The sequence below is a fragment of the Poecilia formosa genome, unplaced genomic scaffold (genome assembly GCF_000485575.1).
Source record: "Poecilia formosa unplaced genomic scaffold, Poecilia_formosa-5.1.2 Scaffold368, whole genome shotgun sequence".
NCBI lineage: Eukaryota > Metazoa > Chordata > Actinopteri > Cyprinodontiformes > Poeciliidae > Poecilia > Poecilia formosa.
Genome location: NW_006800307.1, coordinates 264,242 through 281,787, shown reverse-complemented (window position 1 = coordinate 281,787; position 17,546 = coordinate 264,242). Strand labels below are relative to the sequence as shown.

Here is a 17,546-nt window from a genome sequence, read left to right as displayed (position 1 = left end):
TGAGGTCCAGACCACTGATGACCAGACCACTGAGGTCCAGACCACTGATGACCAGACCACTGAGGTCCAGACCACTGATGACCAGACCACTGAGGTCCAGATCACTGAGGTCCAGGTTCTGGACGGTTTCACTGAGACACGCTGATCAAAAACACTCAGTTATTTTATAATCATGATTCAAATGTTCTTGTTTTTTATCTCCATGCTGGTTAATTGCTGGTTTGTTTCTGGGTTTGTTGCTGGTTAGTTGCTGGTTAGTTGCTGGTTGTCCATTTGGTTTCCAGATCCAGATTAAACCTTTCAGACATCAGTCAAACTCTTTGGAGTCGTTCAGCTGTAACTGCTGGCTCCTCCAGATGATCTGAGCGGTTTGGACGGTTCGTTTGTTCCTTTGGTCAGATCAGAACTTCTTCTTCTCCACATCTGACCCTCAGCGTCTCTGTTTTCAGATGAAACCAGTATGAACCTGTCCTGCTTCACTGGGAGTGATGGGGGCCTCAACCTGTCCTGGTTCCACCATCCAGAAGCTAGCTGTGGCTACATAGTGGACTGGTTCCCAGTGTTGGAGGATGATCCTGTTGACTGGTTAAAGCTGCCTCCCAGTCAGAACTCAGTCAGGATAAAACCCAGTGAGATCCAGTCCATGATCCAGTAAAGTCCTCAGCTGATCTGTCCGTCCCGTTGACATGTCCTCTGGTTCGTCCTCAGAGAGCGCCGCAGCTGGGCGGAGATACTCGGTATCCATCTATGCCTGCAGGGATGGCGCTCCGATGCTCCTGCAGAGGAAGGACGGCTTCTTCACAGAGAAACGTGAGGCAGCAGCTAGCAGTGTTAGCAGCAGCTAGCAGCGTTAGCAGCAGCTAGCAGTGTTAGCAGCAGCTAGCAATGTTAGCAGCAGTCAGTAGCATTAGAAGAAGCTAGCAACGTTAATAGCAGCTAGCAGAGTTAGCAGCAGTCGGCAGCGTTAGTAGCAGTGTTAGTATCAGCTAGCAGAATTAGCAGCAGCATTAGCAGCAGGGCTAGTAGCAGTCAGCAGTGTTAGTAACAGCTAGCAGCATTAGCACCAGTCAGCAGCATTAGCAGCAGCTAGCAGAGTTAGCAGCAGTCAGCAGCGTTAGCAGCAGTCAGCAGCGTTAGTAGCAGCTAGCAGCGTTAGCAGCAGCTAGCAGCATTAGCAGCAGCTAGCAGAGTTAGCAGCAGCTAGCAGAGTTAGCAGCAGCTAGCAGCATTAGCAGCAGCTAGCAGAGTTAGCAGCAGTCAGCACTGTTAGTAGCAGCTAGCAGCGTTAGCAGTAGTCAGCAGCGTTAGCAGCAGCTAGCAGAGTTAGCAGCTAGCAGCAGCTAGCAGCATTAGCATTGTTAGCATAGAATTCATTCCCTGATGCCTTACTTTCCTCTCAGTTCCAGGAAAACAAACGAAGCTCTTCCAGCCTCTGTCCTACACACAGCGAGGCTCCGATGTGGAGATCCACTGGGATCCGGTTCCCCTCACACAGCAGCCTGCTTGTATCCATGGATACGTCCTGTACTACTCTAAAAACAATGATAAACCCGTCAGCGTGACCACAGGTAACGCTCACCTGCGCGGCTTCAGGTTCACTCTGCGCTGCTCTTCAGTTCATAAAGCTGAAGGCTGATTTAAAACCAGTTTATAAATCAGAGTTTTTTCATGTTCTGGTTCAGAAAACCCAGCGGACTCCAGCCTGACCGCCAGGAACCTGCAGAGCGGCTCCTACACCTTCACCGTGGCGGCGCGGACGGCTGGCGGAGCGTATGGCAACACGACCTTACAGGTCCTCCTAAACGACCAGGGTAAGAAACTTCCTTCCACTTCAGGCCAAAACAAGACGGCCATGACGGTTTCCATGGTTTCCGTTTGGTCAGATACTGGAGTAGAGATCCTACTCCTCTGTTTGGCAGAGATGCTGGAGTTGGGGATACGATGCTGCATCCAGACGCCAAGAGATGACAGAATGAATGTAATATTTATATTTGAAATTCATTCATTTTGTTTGCCAAAGATCTTCTATTGTCCATCATGATGCACCACTAGTCCTGGCAGCAAAACATTTTCTCTGTTAGAAGTTTTAAACTTTGGTTTTAAGAACAAAACTGAGATTTATATATTCACCTCGAGGCTGAAGAACTGGAATCATTTCTAAATAAACCTGTTAAAGGTGATTTTAGGGAATTATTTATAAACGCATCAGATTGTTTATATTTATGTTTCCTGTAAAGGTTTGTATCAAATAAACAATAACAGGAAAGACTTAGGGTCAAAGTTCAGGTGTCGTTTGAGTTTTTAGATGCTAATCTACTGTTTAAAAAAATAAAAATAAAAATTCCCCGTTGTCACGGCAACGCATCAAAACAAGTATCTGAAAGTTGTTTTGATGCGTTGTTTGATGAGAGCATAACATCAGAACCAGAGGGAATAATTATCCATAAATCAGCAGAAAGTCTGGAAAACGGAGCGCCATGCTGCCCCTGCTGGCAGGTCAGAGGCGTTACAGGAACATTTTAAATGTGTGATTAGTTTGAAAACAAAGAATCTGGATAATTTTACTGTTTTTCTGAAGCAACCTGCAGGTGTCTGAATGTTTTTCTTCTGCAGACGGTTTGAGCAACATCTTCATCTCCCTGGGCGCCGTTTTCATCCTCCTCTTCCTCATCACTGTCCTGTGCTACAGACACTGGGCCTGGTGAGCAACCGGACCCGACAGAACCGACCCAGACAGAACCAAACAGAACCAGACATGTCGTCTCTGACTCTGTTTTTCTGACCCGACAGCATCAAGGAGACGTTTTACCCTGAGGTCCCGAAGCCAAACATGGCCGACTGGTTCACTTCACCTGTAAGTTCAGACCAAAAGTTTTCATACCCCGTTTTGAGCTCAGGTACAAACAGAAAATAATAATTGTGAAAAATAAGGAACATTATTATTTTTTAATAACTTTGCAAAATAAATCTACAGTGTAAAAATCTTACCAAATATTTTTGTCTACATTTTAAATATTCAGAATAAATAAACAAAACAGATCAAATGAATTATCTTGATTATCTCTTTGCTGTGAATTGATGGAGACGTCTCCATGTCTTCCAGGTGAAGAGCGTTAACCCTTACTATCAGTCGGAGCTGGGTTGCCATGGCGAGGAGAACATGGCCGTCCCAGAGCTGCTCCTCAAACCTGCAGAGCCGCTGAACAACAACACCGACCAGGAAGACATGGCTGTGATGTCACAGGCCCCGCCCCTCTACCAGAACAACCCGGCCCTGCGCCGCCACGGCGTCTCCACCGTGTTCCCCAACCTGACATACAACCTGCCGGTGGCGGACCCAGAGCGGCTGGCGGACCCAGAGCGGCCGGCGGACCCGGAGCCGAGCGGCTACCACCCCCAGATTCAGGCTGAGGTGTTCGGTCAGAACCGGGCGGCCCAGAAACCCATCATCTGTGTGTCAGGGTACATCATGGTGCCACAGCAAAGCCAATGAGCCGACATAGAGATGGAGGGAAACATGATGGAGACTCGGCAGAATCAGGTGAATTAAATCTTTAAAGATGTGAATCCAACAATCTGATCCAAACATGAACTTCAAAATAAAACTCCTTCAGATCGTCACAGGATGGCAACAGTCACACCAACATTACTGTCCAAACATGTGGCGACAGGAGAGAGGAACAGCAGAATCACTGAACTAGGAATGAAAACAGAACAAAAAGTTACTGAGAGCAACAACAACTGGAGAGAAGCAGGAAAAATAGCAAACAGTAAGATTCATCACAAAGGAACGCAAACCTTAAAATGAAGGCAGCTAACGTCACACCGTATGTAGCCTACATGCTGGTATGTAGCCTACAAGCTAGTATGTAGCCGACAAGGTAGTATGTAGCGTACATGCTAGTATGTAGCCTACATGCTAGTATGTAGCCTACTCATTGTAATGGTGAGTTTTCCTTCCATCCTAACATTTCTAAATTACATTTGAAACCATCTGGAATATAAAAATTTCAAACTGCTACTGAGCATTTCGTACCGTATTCTGTTTCCAATACTTTGAACCTTTCCATCTTCTTTTTGTTGTTCATAAATAAAAGATTGTAATATTTCTAGTGCAAACAGAACAAGCTGAGACTCGTCCTGCTGTGCTGCTGTTTTAAATGTCTGGAAACTGGAAGACTTGGACTAGGACTTGTCTTTTCTGCTGTTTGTTTTTTACTTAAATTCAACAACTCTTAAAAGTTTAAATGTTTGTAGATATTAAATCTGTGTGAATTATTTTTGTTGTAAATAAACCCTGCTAGTTCTTACTGAGCAGCTGGTGATGATGCAGAGCGAACAGCAGGGGGCGCCAGAGCCACATAAAGTTTATTTTCTTTACTCTTTTTTTTACGTTTAAATAACTGAAGCAGCTTTAAGTTTTTGTACAATTTTCAGAATATATCAAACAAATGAATTATAAAATGAATCAACAGATTTTTGTGTTTATATTTTTCAGAAATAAAACAGTTTGTGTTTCTGACTGGATCTGTAAACCTGAATAAAGTAAATAATTATGAATCAGAACCAAATCATGTTTGTTTTATTAATTAATTTTTACCCAACTAAAACAAAAATATCAAATACATCCAGCTCCAATCTAACTCCAAACAGTTACATTTCATGAATATTTAACATTTATCCTTCAGTCTTTTAATATTTAACAATCATCTTTGAGTTATTTTAAATTAAAATCCAAAAATCGGCTATAGGTTGATTTATAATATTTTGAACTTTGATTAAATGTAAGAGAAACGACATAAAGAGATAAAACGTTCAGTCAGCAGCGATTTGCTTTGATCTAAATCTGTTTTAACATCATCTGGTTTTTATTACAAAGGTTCTGGTTCTGGTTCTGACCCGATGGAAGAAGGTTTTCCTCTTACTTGTTTTTTAAATTCAGATGTTTTTTTTATCATGCGTAACCGTGACAACGAGGTATTGGGGCTGGGTGGTTTACAACTTGGAGCGGCTAGTTAGCATCTCAAAATCCAAATTAATACTTGAACTTTGACCCCAAATCCCAGAGCAGAAGGAAGTTCAGAGAGTCGTCTCCATCATATCTGACCAAAGAGGAGCTTCAGAGTGAAACCTGCAGCATCAGCAGCAGCTCTGAGAGAAAACACCATGCGCTCACACACACCTGACAGTCATGTTTCTGGACTGAGGGAGGAAGCTGGAGTACCCAGAGAGAACCCAGGATGAAGAGGGACAACATGGAGACTCCATGCAGAAGGACCCGGGCCGGGAATCAAACCCAGGATCTTCTTGCTGCATGGCAGCAGCTCTACCACTGCACCACTGTGCAGCCCAGGAAATGATATTTTATTTTCTTCTGTTTGGGAGAAATAAATTATTTTACATTAAATGATTCAGAAGCAGAAAAATAGAAACATGTTCAGAATATTGAGGATTTTTAATGAAATGTTTGTAGATTTGGGGAGAAAATATCAGAACTCGACTCAGACGGACGCATTTTTCACAACAAACTGATTCAATCCAAACAGGCTGAGGAAGATCCTCGTCCACATCCTCCTCCTCCTCCTTTTCATCCTCCTCTTCCTCCTCATCATCCTCATCCTCCTCCTTTTCATCCTCCTCTTCCTCCTCATCCTCATCTTCCTCCTTTTCATCCTCATCCTCCTCTTCCTCCTTTTCATCCTCATCCTCCTCCTCCTCTGAGCAGCTTTCAGTTGTCCCTCCTGGTTCCCCTCCACATCAAACCTTCTCTGTGTTTGGATGTTTATTCTCTGAAGTCGCTGCCGAAGCGAAACCTCAACTCTCCTCTCCGTGTCCCGAGCCGCTCGGCGTCACCGCAGTGATGTCACCGCCTGCTGCAGTGATGTCACCGCCTGCTGCAGTGATGTCACCGCCTGCTGGCTGCAGTGATGTCACCGCCTGCTGCAGTGATGTCACCGCCTGCTGCAGTGATGTCAGCACCGCTGGTGACTTTCAGATGTTTGAGTCTTTCTGCTTGGAGGAAAACCAACCAGTCAGAACCTGAAGCGACTTCACACCTGGAAATGAGGAGGAAGTGACTCTTAAAGATGTAAAAATGAAGTTTGGAGGAAAAATCAATCAGAATAATTTGGCCCAATTTTTGTAGGACTGACCTGATTCAGAATAATGAAACAATCCACTAGAAAAAATCCTGAATTTCCTGCAGATTAAAGTTGAAACTGAAATAAACTAAAAGCAAAATGAGGTCATGTTGAGTCTGGAGGAGCTGCAGAGAGCTGCAGCTCAGGTGGAGGAAAATATGTTGCGAAAATCATAGCTAGCATACCGTAGCTAGCATAAAATGGCTGACCAATCATCCATCCAGCTGATCTGCTGTTGGAGAAACTTCAGAAAAACCCTAATGACCTCCTGGCCGACTAAAATCAGACGATGGGTTTAACATTTAAATACGGTTAAAAACATTCTGAAAGTCAAAGGTTCTTCACGTTTTGTAACATCGTCTGTTGGTTCACCCAGAAGCTAACACTGTTCAGAAGTTCTTGTTATGAAAGGCAGGTTTATGTGGTAGAATGGCCTAGTCAAAGTCCAGACTTAAAGCTAACTGTATGAATCGTTTCAGTGTGTTTATAAAAACATCAGTAAAATACCAGAACAGTTCTGTTGGCTTTCACTTGTTCCATCAGTCATCTCCCCATAGACTGGCTCTGTGTGTGTGTGTGTGTGTGTGTGTGTGTGTGTCTTCTGCTGCTCCACCTATAGTTACAGTAATTACTCCGGCTGTGACAGATCCAAACACACACAGTCTGTTTTCAGACCTCATGCTCTGAAGCTAATCATTTAGCACCAAACAGGATCAGATTCTGGTCCAGACCCGGTCCAGTCCAGTTCAGAGGATCTGGGGAAACTGAAGTTCCCAGAACCAGAAAGGAACTCCAGTCCATTTATCAAGAAAGTCCAGTTCTGATGTGAACGCTAACCGAACTCTGACCTGTTCACAAGCATGAACTCTTCCATGGTATACAGGAAGTGGACTACAGCGCAGGGGATTCTGGGTAAATCCAACCAAAGCTAATATGCTAGCCAAAGACTAAAGAGAAATCCTCCAACCGCTAAAATCTGACGCCTCCATCTTGTTTCCATCTGGTGAAGAAGGAAGTTGCTCTCAGTGTCTTCAGAGGTTTTTGTGTCGTTTCCTTCAGTGGTTCTTGGTGTAGCGCCCCCACAGGCCAGGAGGGGAACAGGTTGGTTTGACTCCAGCTGCGTTTCCATCGACTATAACTCACCAAGATTGCAATTCTGAATTAATTATTGGTACATTTAGCAGTTTGGTTTGGTCTGAGGTCCAGCTTCAAATCATGAACATCATGAAACTCTGAAATGTTCTGGTGGACCGGGATTCAGAAAACCCAGTGCACCAGAACCAGCAGAACCAGTGATGAAGCTTCACTCTGGATTCTGGTTCTTTCTTCTCTTCCTCCAGACGCTGAGACCTCGATTCATGAATAAAATCTAAAAAAAAAAAAAAAACAATTTGGACTGAACAACAGTCCGGTTCTGGTTCAGAAGGTTCTGGTTCAGAAGGTTCTGGTTCAGAAGGTTCTGGTTCAGGTGTAGCTTCATCTGTGTTTTCACGTCTCTTAAAGTTCTGACTTTTTGTCCCACAGTTTCTCCTTCCACTCAACTTTCCGCTGAAATGCCTGAACGCTCCGTTTGGTTCCTGCAGCGCATCGTAACAGAACTTCTTCTGGGTTTTAATAAACATTAAAATGATTCTGATGATATTTTAGTTCATTTTCAGGCTCAGAGAGAAAATCTGACATTTAACCTGAACTTCACTATAAATGTGTAAATGAAGAGAAAACATCATGGTGAGTCACGCTGGGAGTGTGTGTGTGTGTGTGTGTGTGTGTGTGTGTGTGTTCAGTCTGACTCTGACTCACCCCGCTCTCTCTCTCTCTCTCTCTCTCTCTCTCTCTCTCTCAGATTATCAAACATTATTCCGGCTCCCTCCTCTCCTCTCTTCCTTCTCGTCTCTCCGGGGTTTTTTCCGCTCCGGTACCGGTTCGGCGGCCCGCGGAGGTTCTGCAGGTGAGTCCGGATGATGACTCGGTCGGTGTCGGTGCCTCTGAACTTCACGGCAACTTGAGCGCTTTTTAATGAAAAAACGAGAAACGCAGATTTATTTTAATCCACTGTGGATGATTTGTGTCGCTGCTTTTAATTTATTATTCATGTTTTAACCAGAAACTGAAACATTTAACAGTTTTATTCAGATTTATTTGGTATTTCTCTCTTATTTTCTGTAGAAACATCTTTAAATCTCGTTTCAGTGACTCATTTATTTATCATATTTACTGTATTTAACTCAGAGCGTTTTCTGATTATCAAAGTAAAACACTTTTTATTTTAAATATAAAGTAAATAAAACAGAAACGTCCTTTGGAAAGAGTCCGGTTCGGACCCGAGAGTGTTCAGCTGCTGTTGCCTCATCTGTCCACCAGAGGGCACCGATCAGTAACGATGGCCTTTAAATTACAGTAAAAACTCAGATTTGTTACCTTTTTATTGTCTTTGTTATAAAAACACGTGATGACTCTTTAGATATTTGTTTTAATTTTTTCTGATCAAACAGGAACCTGGAACATGATTTTAACTTTTTATCCTTTTTCTGGCTTCAGTTTGTTTCATTTGGATTTTATGTGACAGAAAATGATCATGAAACAGAAGGAAAATATTTTAAATAGTTTTCAACAATTTTTATAAATAAACTCTGAAAAGTGTGGAGTACATTTATATTTAGTCAGCTATAAACTTCTGCAGTCTGAATCTTTAATTTAAAACGTTTCCATCTCAGTCGGGTTGGAGGGAGAACATCAGTTTTAAAACCCTTCTACAGACTCAACTTTGACTAGGCCGTTACATGAATCAGCTCTGATCTAAGACATTCAATACCTCTGGCTGGATATTAAGACCTTTTTTTTCAGATCAGCTACATTCACATTAAACGTTTAATTTACTTTTTGCACTAGATTTTATTTGGGGGCATCAGAGTAAAGGCTGAGTATACATGCATGCCACACTTTACAGTTTTTATTGTGGTTTTTTTCAGTTTATCATTATTTCTATCACAGAAAAACCCAACAAAGTTTCTCAGTTTTTGGTTTTTATTTTTTAAGGCTTTGCTAACGACGGCTCATTGTCCAGATACCAAAATAAATGTCAGCCGCACACTTCAGAACATTTTCCTCTGTCCATCTGGGTCACAGAGACACAGCAGGTGAAAGTCAGAAGGGATTCATAGCTCCTCCTGGGGTTCTGGAGGTTTTCCTGGATTTTCCTTAGTTTTCCTGGGTTTTCCTGGATTCCTCCTCCTGGTTCTGGATGGGAAAGGTGCTGTGGTCCAGACAGGAAGTGCCAGTCTCACCGCGTTTCATCGCCACTTCAGGAGAATCCGACATTTCAGGAAACAAAACGTCGGATCGGCGGCAGGATGAAAATCCTGCAGTGGAAGTGGAGCCGAGTCCGTCGCCTCGAGGGAAACCTCAGCCGATGCTGCAGCTCATTATGGGATGGATGAAACTCTGCTTTCATCTGAAAACGTTTGATCCAATTCTGAATCCTTTTGGAATCCAGTAGCAGTCAGTGTCACAGTAAATGTGAAGAGGCCTCTGACTGCAGACTGACATGCTAACAGCTCTACATCCAGGAGCAGACATGATATTTCAGTTATTAGCTAGATCTGCTCATCCTTTGTGCCTTACCAGAGGCGCCAGACATGTGGTTCATGTTGCTTAGCAACTGCTACTTCCTGTTAGCAACAAATGTGTTGATCAGATGGTTAAATTAGAGAATAATAATGAATAAAACACGTCAAAGTTACATTTCTGTAGAAAACCTTCCATCTTTTCCAGACCTGGTTTTGTTTTTAGCAGAAAATGAAAAACCAGGATTTCAGGATGCTGAACGAGTAGAGAACGGTTCTGATGGTTCTGTTGGTTCTGATGGTTCTGTTGGTTCTGATGGTTCTGTTGATGCCGGTTCTGTAGGTTCTGCTGACGGTTCTGTTTCCTCTGCAGCTCTTCATCCTGCTGACGTCAGGTCAACGGGGATCTGCTGAGGCGTTCAGGTTAATCGGATTATGCGGCTCTCCCCTCCGGCCCCTCCCTGTCCATGACGGCTGCCATGGAAACCCCGTTCTACCACGACGACGCGCCGGCGGCGCCCAGCTTCAGCCAGGTGGCCGAGTACGAGCGCTACCCGGGCGGGAAGATGCTGATGAGCAAGAAGGCGGCGTCCATGGGCGGCGGCCACCACTTCCTGGGCGGAGGCAGCGCCGCGGCAGGAAGGAGCGGTAACCACGGCAACCTGGGCCTTCCCGGCAGCAGCGCCCTGATGGCGCCCGGCTCTTCGTCCGCGGCGGCGGACATGAACCTGCTGAAGCTGGCGTCCCCGGACCTGGAGCACCTGATCATCCAGTCCAATCAGGGCCTGGTGTCCACAAGCCCCGCCTCCAGCGCCGCCAACCCCTTCCTGTACCGCAGCCAGGCCACCAACGAGCAGGAGGGCTTCGCCGACGGCTTCGTCAAGGCGCTGGCCGACCTGCACAAGCAGAACCAGCTGGTGGGCGGCGGACACGTGTCCCCGTCTGCGTCCTACCAGAGGAACCTGATGTCCGGCGGAGACATGCCCGTCTACACCAACCTGAGCAGCTACACCCCGGGGCAGATGCCCTACGCCGGGGGGCAGATGGGGTACGGCGGCGGCCCGCAGACCCACGGCCGCGGCCCGGACGCCCCTCAGACCGTCCCCGAGGTCCCCCACCTGCCCGGTGACCCCGCGTCCCCGCCGTCCCTGTCCCCCATCGACCTGGAGACGCAGGAGCGAATCAAAGCCGAGCGCAAGAAGCTGCGCAACCGCATCGCCGCGTCCAAGTGCCGCAAGCGGAAGCTGGAGCGGATCTCCCGCCTGGAGGAGAAGGTGAAGGTCCTGAAGAGCCAGAACTCGGACCTGGCGTCCACCGCCGCCATGCTGCGGCAGCAGGTGGCCCAGCTCAAGCAGAAGGTCATGAGCCACGTCACCAACGGCTGCCAGATCGCCGTGGCGACCGGAGCCGCCGCCAAGTCTGGAACCGGCAGCGAGGACTCCAGCTGCTGAGCGGGAAGACACCTGGACGACACCTGGAAAGGTGAGGAGCCGTCGGCCAATCGGATCGCAGCGGAGGCGGAGCCAGACGAAACATTTCCGGTTTGGGATCCTTTAAAACGGCTCCTGGGATTTATCCGACCGTTTGGTTTTCCTGACAGGAGATTTTATTTCAACATTTTAAGGATTAAAACTGAAGAAACATGAAAATAAAAACTCTGCAGTTTGAAGACAATTTTCCAAAATGGAAACAAAAAACTTTGTAAAAATGTTTTAATTTCCTTATTTTAACAGTTTTCATCCAAATCCATCATAAACTGTCATTTTCTCTTCATATGTTGTTCATGATATTTGAAATCTTCTCTGCAGTTTTGTCAGTTTTTAACAAAAACGTTTCCTCATGTTAAAAAACAAACATTTAAACTTTTCACCTCCAGTTTCTGGTTTGGAATCGGTTAAAATGACCGACTTACATTTATCATAAAATCTGATCAGATGTTTTATGTAACGTTGAAGGTTTTGGGGGAAAACATGATTTTCAATCTTTCTACATGAAAATATTCATGGATGTAAATTTATTCAGACTGTTGGGGTTTTGTGGCTGAGCAGGTAAAAGTTTTTTATTCTCATTTTATCCAGAAAATATTTTCTGAGCTGAACTACGAACCTGCAGCTGGTAGATTTTATTTTATAGACGAACGGTTTGAAGGGAAATACTGGAATTAGGAGCTAAATTAGATTTTTTAGAAGTGAAGTGAGGCGTCAGGTTCTGTTTAGAATAAAGCAGATAAATAGATACGATGAACCCAGTTTGGTTTCAGATTTGGCCTCTTTAACGTTTTTAAAGATTCTTGGGTTCAAACTGAGGGTTAAGTCAGTTTTTAGAGGATCTTTTATGGATTTTTGGATCGATGCTGAATTTTTCTGTCATGTTTCAAACAGGACTAAACTGTAAGCTCATTGTTGACTGTATGAAATTAATGATTTGCTTGTTTTCTGTTGTCACTATAAGCTACTGCTCCAGTTTTTATAAATGTTTCTGAGTCCTGCATGGAGATTTCTACGACATTTAAATAATCTGCTCCTCCAGTTTCATGTGGTTTCATGGAAATTCACGCAAATTTATCTGATCCTGCAACAAAATTATGACTTTACTGTAAATTTCCTACAAAACTAGTCAAAAGCGTTGTTTAAATGATGCTACCTCCCACCTGCAGGTGGCAGTAGCTCTTTCTTCTACTTGATGTTCAGTTTGAGGTGGATGTCACTAAATTCTGCACAAATATTTCTAATGGGCTCTTTGCACGTCAGCTTCTGGTTCGGTTGTTTCTGATCTGTAGAAAATGGCCTTTTCCACCAGGAGCTGCAGGGCTGATGATGAACATCGATCTGAAGCCCAACAAGCTGGAGAAATGTTTTAAGATGTTCGCCTCGTTATACGTTCACTGACACGAAGGTCACTTTTACTTTCTTAACCTTTGTGGCTAACATTAACTTTAGCTTATGCTAGTAGGTAATACATTGTTCTTGTAAAATGTGCTATTTAAGTATCTAAACATTCCAACGGACAATATTTTTACCTAATTTTCAAGCATACTGTGTGTTTATTGTCGTTAGTGTCACAGACTAACGGAGAGGTTCCGGTTCGGACTTTTAGCTTCTGAAGCCTGACGGAGCTCAACAAGCCTCATAGCTTGACAGTAACGCAGCTCTGGTGTCAGAGATCTGGTTCAGCTGTTCAGGTTCAAAGTTGCTGCTTTTAGAAAAATATGACCGCGTTGCTTCATGTCTCCGTGTTATTTCGTTTTATTACCTTTGCATGTTTCTTGTTCAGAGCTCAGATAGGACGGTGTTTACAGCAGGATGTACAGGCGGATCAGTTGCTCGGCTGTCTGGCTCTGGTCTGCTCTCTGGTTCCCAAAAACTCTTTCAGGCTGAATACAGAAGTGATTCCATGGAAATAACTCAGGGAGGCTCCTTTATTTACCATCCGTATCCCCGGTAGTTTTAGGCTGATCCGGAGTGAAGTGAAGGCTGCAAACTTTGCTGTGCGGCGTTAACTGGTAGCGACAGATATTTACAAGCCATCTTCTTAATTCAGGATCGCTTGGAAATTAACGAAAACTTAAAAGCCCATTATATTAGGAAGACAACAATGTTCATAGTATTGCTTTATCTGCGTCTGAAATACGACTTTGTCTTTTCTAGTTGTCATGGTAACTCAAAGCGGGAGCAAGTGAGCCGCATTGGCTCCTGGAGATGTGACGTCAACGCCGTAGGTGCAAAGAGCCCATCGATTATTGACTGCAAAACAAAAACTAACAAGAACAATCATAAAATCCTGGAGGGATATTTAATGATGCTCTGAAAAAAAGTACACTTTAATACAAAAATAATTAGTTTTTCATACTGAGCTTTAATCTACAACTGTATTTATTCCACTGAACTTTTTTACAGATTAGCATTAGCTTTAGGATCTTAGCATCCTTTAATTATATGGACTCTGTGGCTGAAAAACTGATTATCTAGCTGAAGTATTTGTAATATTTCAGAAATACTGGAGCAGAATCTGTACTTTAAAAGAACGTTTCCTCTTTTAAAAAGATTAACTTTACATCCAGTTCCAGTTTATTTTGGTTTTAATGAAATGTAAATTTCATCATAATGAGATGTTCCTGTATTTATGTCTGAGCTCTGGCAGTTAAATCCACATTTCAAACACATTTAGCTCAAATACAAAAACCTGCTTATTGCAGCAGCTAACTAGCAGCTGATACAGAAGCTAGCATGACAAAAACTACAGCAACTAGCTTGTAGCTATCAGGCAGCAGCTGATGTGAAGTTAGCTACAAGCTAACTAGCATATTTGTTTCACATTTTCCTTGAACTGACTGTTTACACTGCTTTTATTTTAAAATGTATTTAAAATTAAGAAGAACTTGTTTGGGGACTGGACAGTTTTCAGAATGTTAGCGTTCGCATGCTAGCAGTTGAAGAATTGTTATTGGTTTACATTGTAAAAATGAAAAAGACAAAAAATCTGTATCAAACTTAAATAGTGATTTAGAAAAAACATAAAAGATATCAAACAGTCATGAAAATAACTGAATGACGACTTATGTAAAAGTTGGATGGAGTTTCTGGTTGCAGTTAGCTAACAAAGAGCACAAAGTTTTTCTAAATTTGGCAAAACAAGCTTAGCATCGAAGAGTCGAAGCTTCTGGTTTGACAGAAATGTCTAAAAGTCACTTTTCAAACATTAAGTAGTGAAATAAATACAGAATCAACGTAAATAACGCCATACATGCTAACTAACATGTAGCTGCAGCAGCTAGCATGAAGCTAACTACAGGCTTTTCCACGCAGGACTAACCACAATAAATTTAGTTTTAGTCTTTGTTGGTTCCCACAAACACCTGCCCTAATATTTACATATTAAATATGTTTGCTTTATGTTAAATGTTGCAGATTTTTGGTTGAAACTTTTCCTGATGGAGAGCAACGCAGCATCAACATGTCTGCTTCTTTTATAGAAAACCAATCAGGAAGCAGAAGATTCATGACTGAAATCGTTTCAGTGTTTCAGAGCTTCACATCGTGAAGTGATTTTTTTACTTTATGTAAATAAAACTCAGTTTTGAGATGAAGTTTTCTGATGAAGCCGTTTGTTTTGTGTTTTCATCGACATTTAATCACAAACTTTCAGCCAGGAGGCGAATCGACCCTTTACCACCACAGACTGTTTAACATGCAGATTTCACTGCAGGTTGAGGATATTACAGTAAACAACGTAAATCAGGTGCAGTAATAAAACAACATGGAGGACTGGAGAAAGAACTTCCTGTTGACGGGTTAAAAAGGATCAACGTGTTGAGCAAATATTTATTTTTAAACTTGAACGAGGCTTTTTACCTCCCTGAGGAGGATATTTTTGCACAGATGTACAGAACCTGTTTCTATGTTTACATGATCAGATTCATGTTTCTATTTATAACGTTTTTACTGTTGGTTTCTGCTGTACTCCAGTGTTTTTGTGATGAAGTGTTGAAACGTTTAACCCCATCATGACCGTGTTGTTTCTGAATAAACTTTATCGCTTGATGATGATAAACTGAGTTAAATAATGTGGTAAATTTCCATGTCTGGGTTTTTTTTATTGATGTAAAACTGTAAAGTTGTTGGTTTAATGTTGAGAAATCAGGGAAACTTGATGTTTCAAAACTTTTAGTTCAGTTTTGAAATGAAGGAAACATTGAGAAACTCTAAACTTCACCATTTATAAAAAAAAAAGAGACAAAAAGTGCCAAATTATAATAAAAGGTATTGTTTTAATAATTTTTTAAAATATTTGTTTCATAATTAATATGTTCTGATTCTGTTAAATCTTTATTTCTCCAGATTTTTATGAATTTATATTTTCTTTCGGTCTCGTCCATCCCAGCTGATGTTGGGATCAAAGTGCTACAAGTTACTAAAATACGACTTTTTCTTTTATGGATTTTATATAAACTGATTAATAAATCAGGAATATTCCCCAAACTTTACCTATTAAAGGTTTATGACAACCTTTAATAGGGTTGTTATAAACAACCTCATTAAAGCAGCGTAGCTCGTTAGCAGCTTGTTAGCAGCTCGTTAGCAGCTCGTTAGCAGCTCGTTAGCAGCTTATTATTATTTCCAACCCAACAGTATAAATCATTTGTTTTACTGATGAATCAATGGCTAGTTTATTTAACTAATCAATTCCTCATATTAACGTCTTTTTGCTTCTTCCCGGTCGGCCATCTTTGTTCTGTTTCCTTTCGAGACGTTTTGTGAAGATTTTAATGTTTTGCAGTGAAAGTTGTTTTTTTTAGTTTTTTCCGTTAGCTAAGATTTCAGATCGTTATGTTTTGGGTCTCAGATTTTAAAAATTGTCCAACAATTTTAAAATCCTGACTTAATGTAGACCAGCGGTGTCCAACGTGTGGTCCAGGGGCCGTTTGTGGCCCTTAGAATAATTCTCCGTGGCCCCAGACTGCAGTTCAAGAATGAATCTGGGAAACTTTTATGATTGTTTAGAGCAAGAATTTCAGTGACAAATTTAACTCTTCTTGATTCATAAACTTTTCTTTTAATTTTAATTTCCTGATAAATAATAATAAATATTCAGCAACTTTTTACTGAAGAAAAAAGTCGAGAGCATTTTTAGAGTTTTTGAAGGTCATTTTGCTCTTTGTTGCTGAGAAAAGAGAAATAAACTGGTTGGTAAACGCCGCGCCGTTCTCTCCTCGTTCAGATGTTTCACCTTTAAATCCCAACAAAAAGACGTTGGGAAAAGTTTCGGCCTGGACTTGTGACCCGATGACCTGGGATGCTCTGAGACTCCAGACCAACTGAGATCCGGTTCAGGAACACGACCAGAACCGGAGGAACCTGCTTCTGCTTTGGAGTTAAACTTGGTGGAAACGAAGCGCTGAAGGCGGCGAGTCGCTTCTCATCGATGAATCAGAGACATTTCTGAGGCTCTTTTACGTTTCACACATTTAACACATCCAGTTAGTCATCCAGTATTATTATTATTATTATTACTATTACACTGTAACTCCTGAAACTAAAGCAGCCCCACCAGCGCAGCGTGGACCAGAATGACTCAGGGCTTCATTGTTTTTGTTGGGAATTTTTATTTAAATGTTTATTAATGAATGAAATGTGAAATATCTGAACTTTTCATGTAATTTTTTTCCAGGTTGTTTGTCTTTTCTCAGCATCAAAAAGGAAAACGTTCTTCAAAAACTACCAGAATAAAAGTCTTTTCTTTTACGTAAAACGTTGAATGTTTTGGAAGGAAATTCAAGTTAAAAGACGTTTTCCATTAATGAAGAGTTAAATTTGTCACTGACATTCTCGGGCCTGTGGCATCCTGAGCAGTTTGGTGAAAATGCTCAGGATTGTAAAGGTTAAAGGTCAAGATCTCAGACGGTGTTTGTGTCTGTGAGCCAAACCGAGTCAGAACCCAGAACTTAATAACCGTGTTTAAGGAAATCCTTCGATGACGCGTCTCTGTGGGAAACCCTGAAGGAGCAACGCCGTCCTGAGCGGGTCGGCGCCGGTCCGATCCGCTGACAGAGCAGAACCGACCCGCTGTCCAGGAAACTTCAGTCAGCAGAAATTAAACACTAATGACCCAGAATCACTGCTAAACCGTCAGGCTGATAAAGCTGCTGGTCTAAATATTAATATTAATTAATACTAATTAATGTTAATTAATGTAATTGGACTGGATGCGGGCTGCACAGTGGAGCAGTTGGTAGAGGTGTTGCCTGGCAGCAAGAAGGTTCTGGGTTCGATTCCTGGGGTCTTTCTGCATGTTCTCCTTGTGCATGGAGGCTCATGGTGGTTTTTCCTGTTGGGTTGAGAGAGCA

The 17,546-nt window shown here is 42.5% G+C and overlaps 2 protein-coding genes and 2 long non-coding RNA genes across 6 annotated transcripts in view; 2 read left to right on the top strand and 2 right to left on the bottom strand.

The window, feature by feature from the left end:
- LOC103153939 (leukemia inhibitory factor receptor-like) overlaps window positions 1-4,048 on the top strand; it is a 12,106-nt gene extending 8,058 nt beyond the window's left edge. Inside the window, exons 11-17 of one of the 2 annotated variants that reach the window (XM_007575031.2) lie at window positions 450-629; window positions 709-810; window positions 1,401-1,568; window positions 1,683-1,811; window positions 2,614-2,701; window positions 2,791-2,854; window positions 3,104-4,048. In XM_007575031.2, coding sequence (XP_007575093.1) covers window positions 450-629; window positions 709-810; window positions 1,401-1,568; window positions 1,683-1,811; window positions 2,614-2,701; window positions 2,791-2,854; window positions 3,104-3,493 — 1,121 coding nt within the window. In that variant the 3' untranslated portion in view covers window positions 3,494-4,048. Of the gene's footprint in view, window positions 1-446; window positions 630-708; window positions 811-1,400; window positions 1,569-1,682; window positions 1,812-2,613; window positions 2,702-2,790; window positions 2,855-3,103 lie in introns of both variants that reach the window. The other variant, XM_016662325.1, reaches the window with a different exon arrangement.
- The window catches only part of LOC107833347 (uncharacterized), a 10,895-nt gene extending 6,426 nt beyond the window's left edge, over window positions 1-4,469 (bottom strand). Inside the window, exons 1-3 of the long non-coding RNA XR_001659070.1 lie at window positions 4,136-4,469; window positions 687-693; window positions 467-474 (exon numbers count right to left, since the gene is read on the bottom strand). This is a non-coding gene — a long non-coding RNA (uncharacterized LOC107833347). The remainder of the gene's footprint in view (window positions 1-466; window positions 475-686; window positions 694-4,135) is intronic.
- Window positions 4,470-7,963: 3,494 nt separating this feature from the next.
- june (JunE proto-oncogene, AP-1 transcription factor subunit) lies at window positions 7,964-12,420 on the top strand. Of its 2 annotated transcripts, none has more exons than XM_016662326.1 (2): window positions 7,964-8,088; window positions 10,077-12,420. In XM_016662326.1, exon 2 carries the CDS (start codon window positions 10,171-10,173, stop codon window positions 11,152-11,154), a length of 984 nt encoding a protein of 327 aa, XP_016517812.1. In that variant the 5' UTR covers window positions 7,964-8,088; window positions 10,077-10,170; the 3' UTR covers window positions 11,155-12,420. The 2 variants fall into 2 exon arrangements, with proteins under 2 accessions (XP_016517812.1, XP_016517813.1); XM_016662327.1 differs by lacking the exon at window positions 7,964-8,088 and adding an exon at window positions 9,803-9,995 and having other exon boundaries at window positions 10,047-12,420.
- On the bottom strand, window positions 9,349-10,006 carry LOC103153937 (uncharacterized). The gene is made up of 2 exons (XR_477868.2): window positions 9,914-10,006; window positions 9,349-9,808 (listed from the first exon to the last, which is right to left on the bottom strand). It is a non-coding gene; the product is annotated as an uncharacterized LOC103153937 (long non-coding RNA).
- Window positions 12,421-17,546: the final 5,126 nt, after the last annotated feature.

Excerpts from the sequence above, each read along its gene's own strand:
- june (XM_016662326.1), top strand. The coding sequence starts at position 10,171 with ATGACGGCTGCCATGGAAACCCCGTTCTACCACGACGACGCGCCGGCG.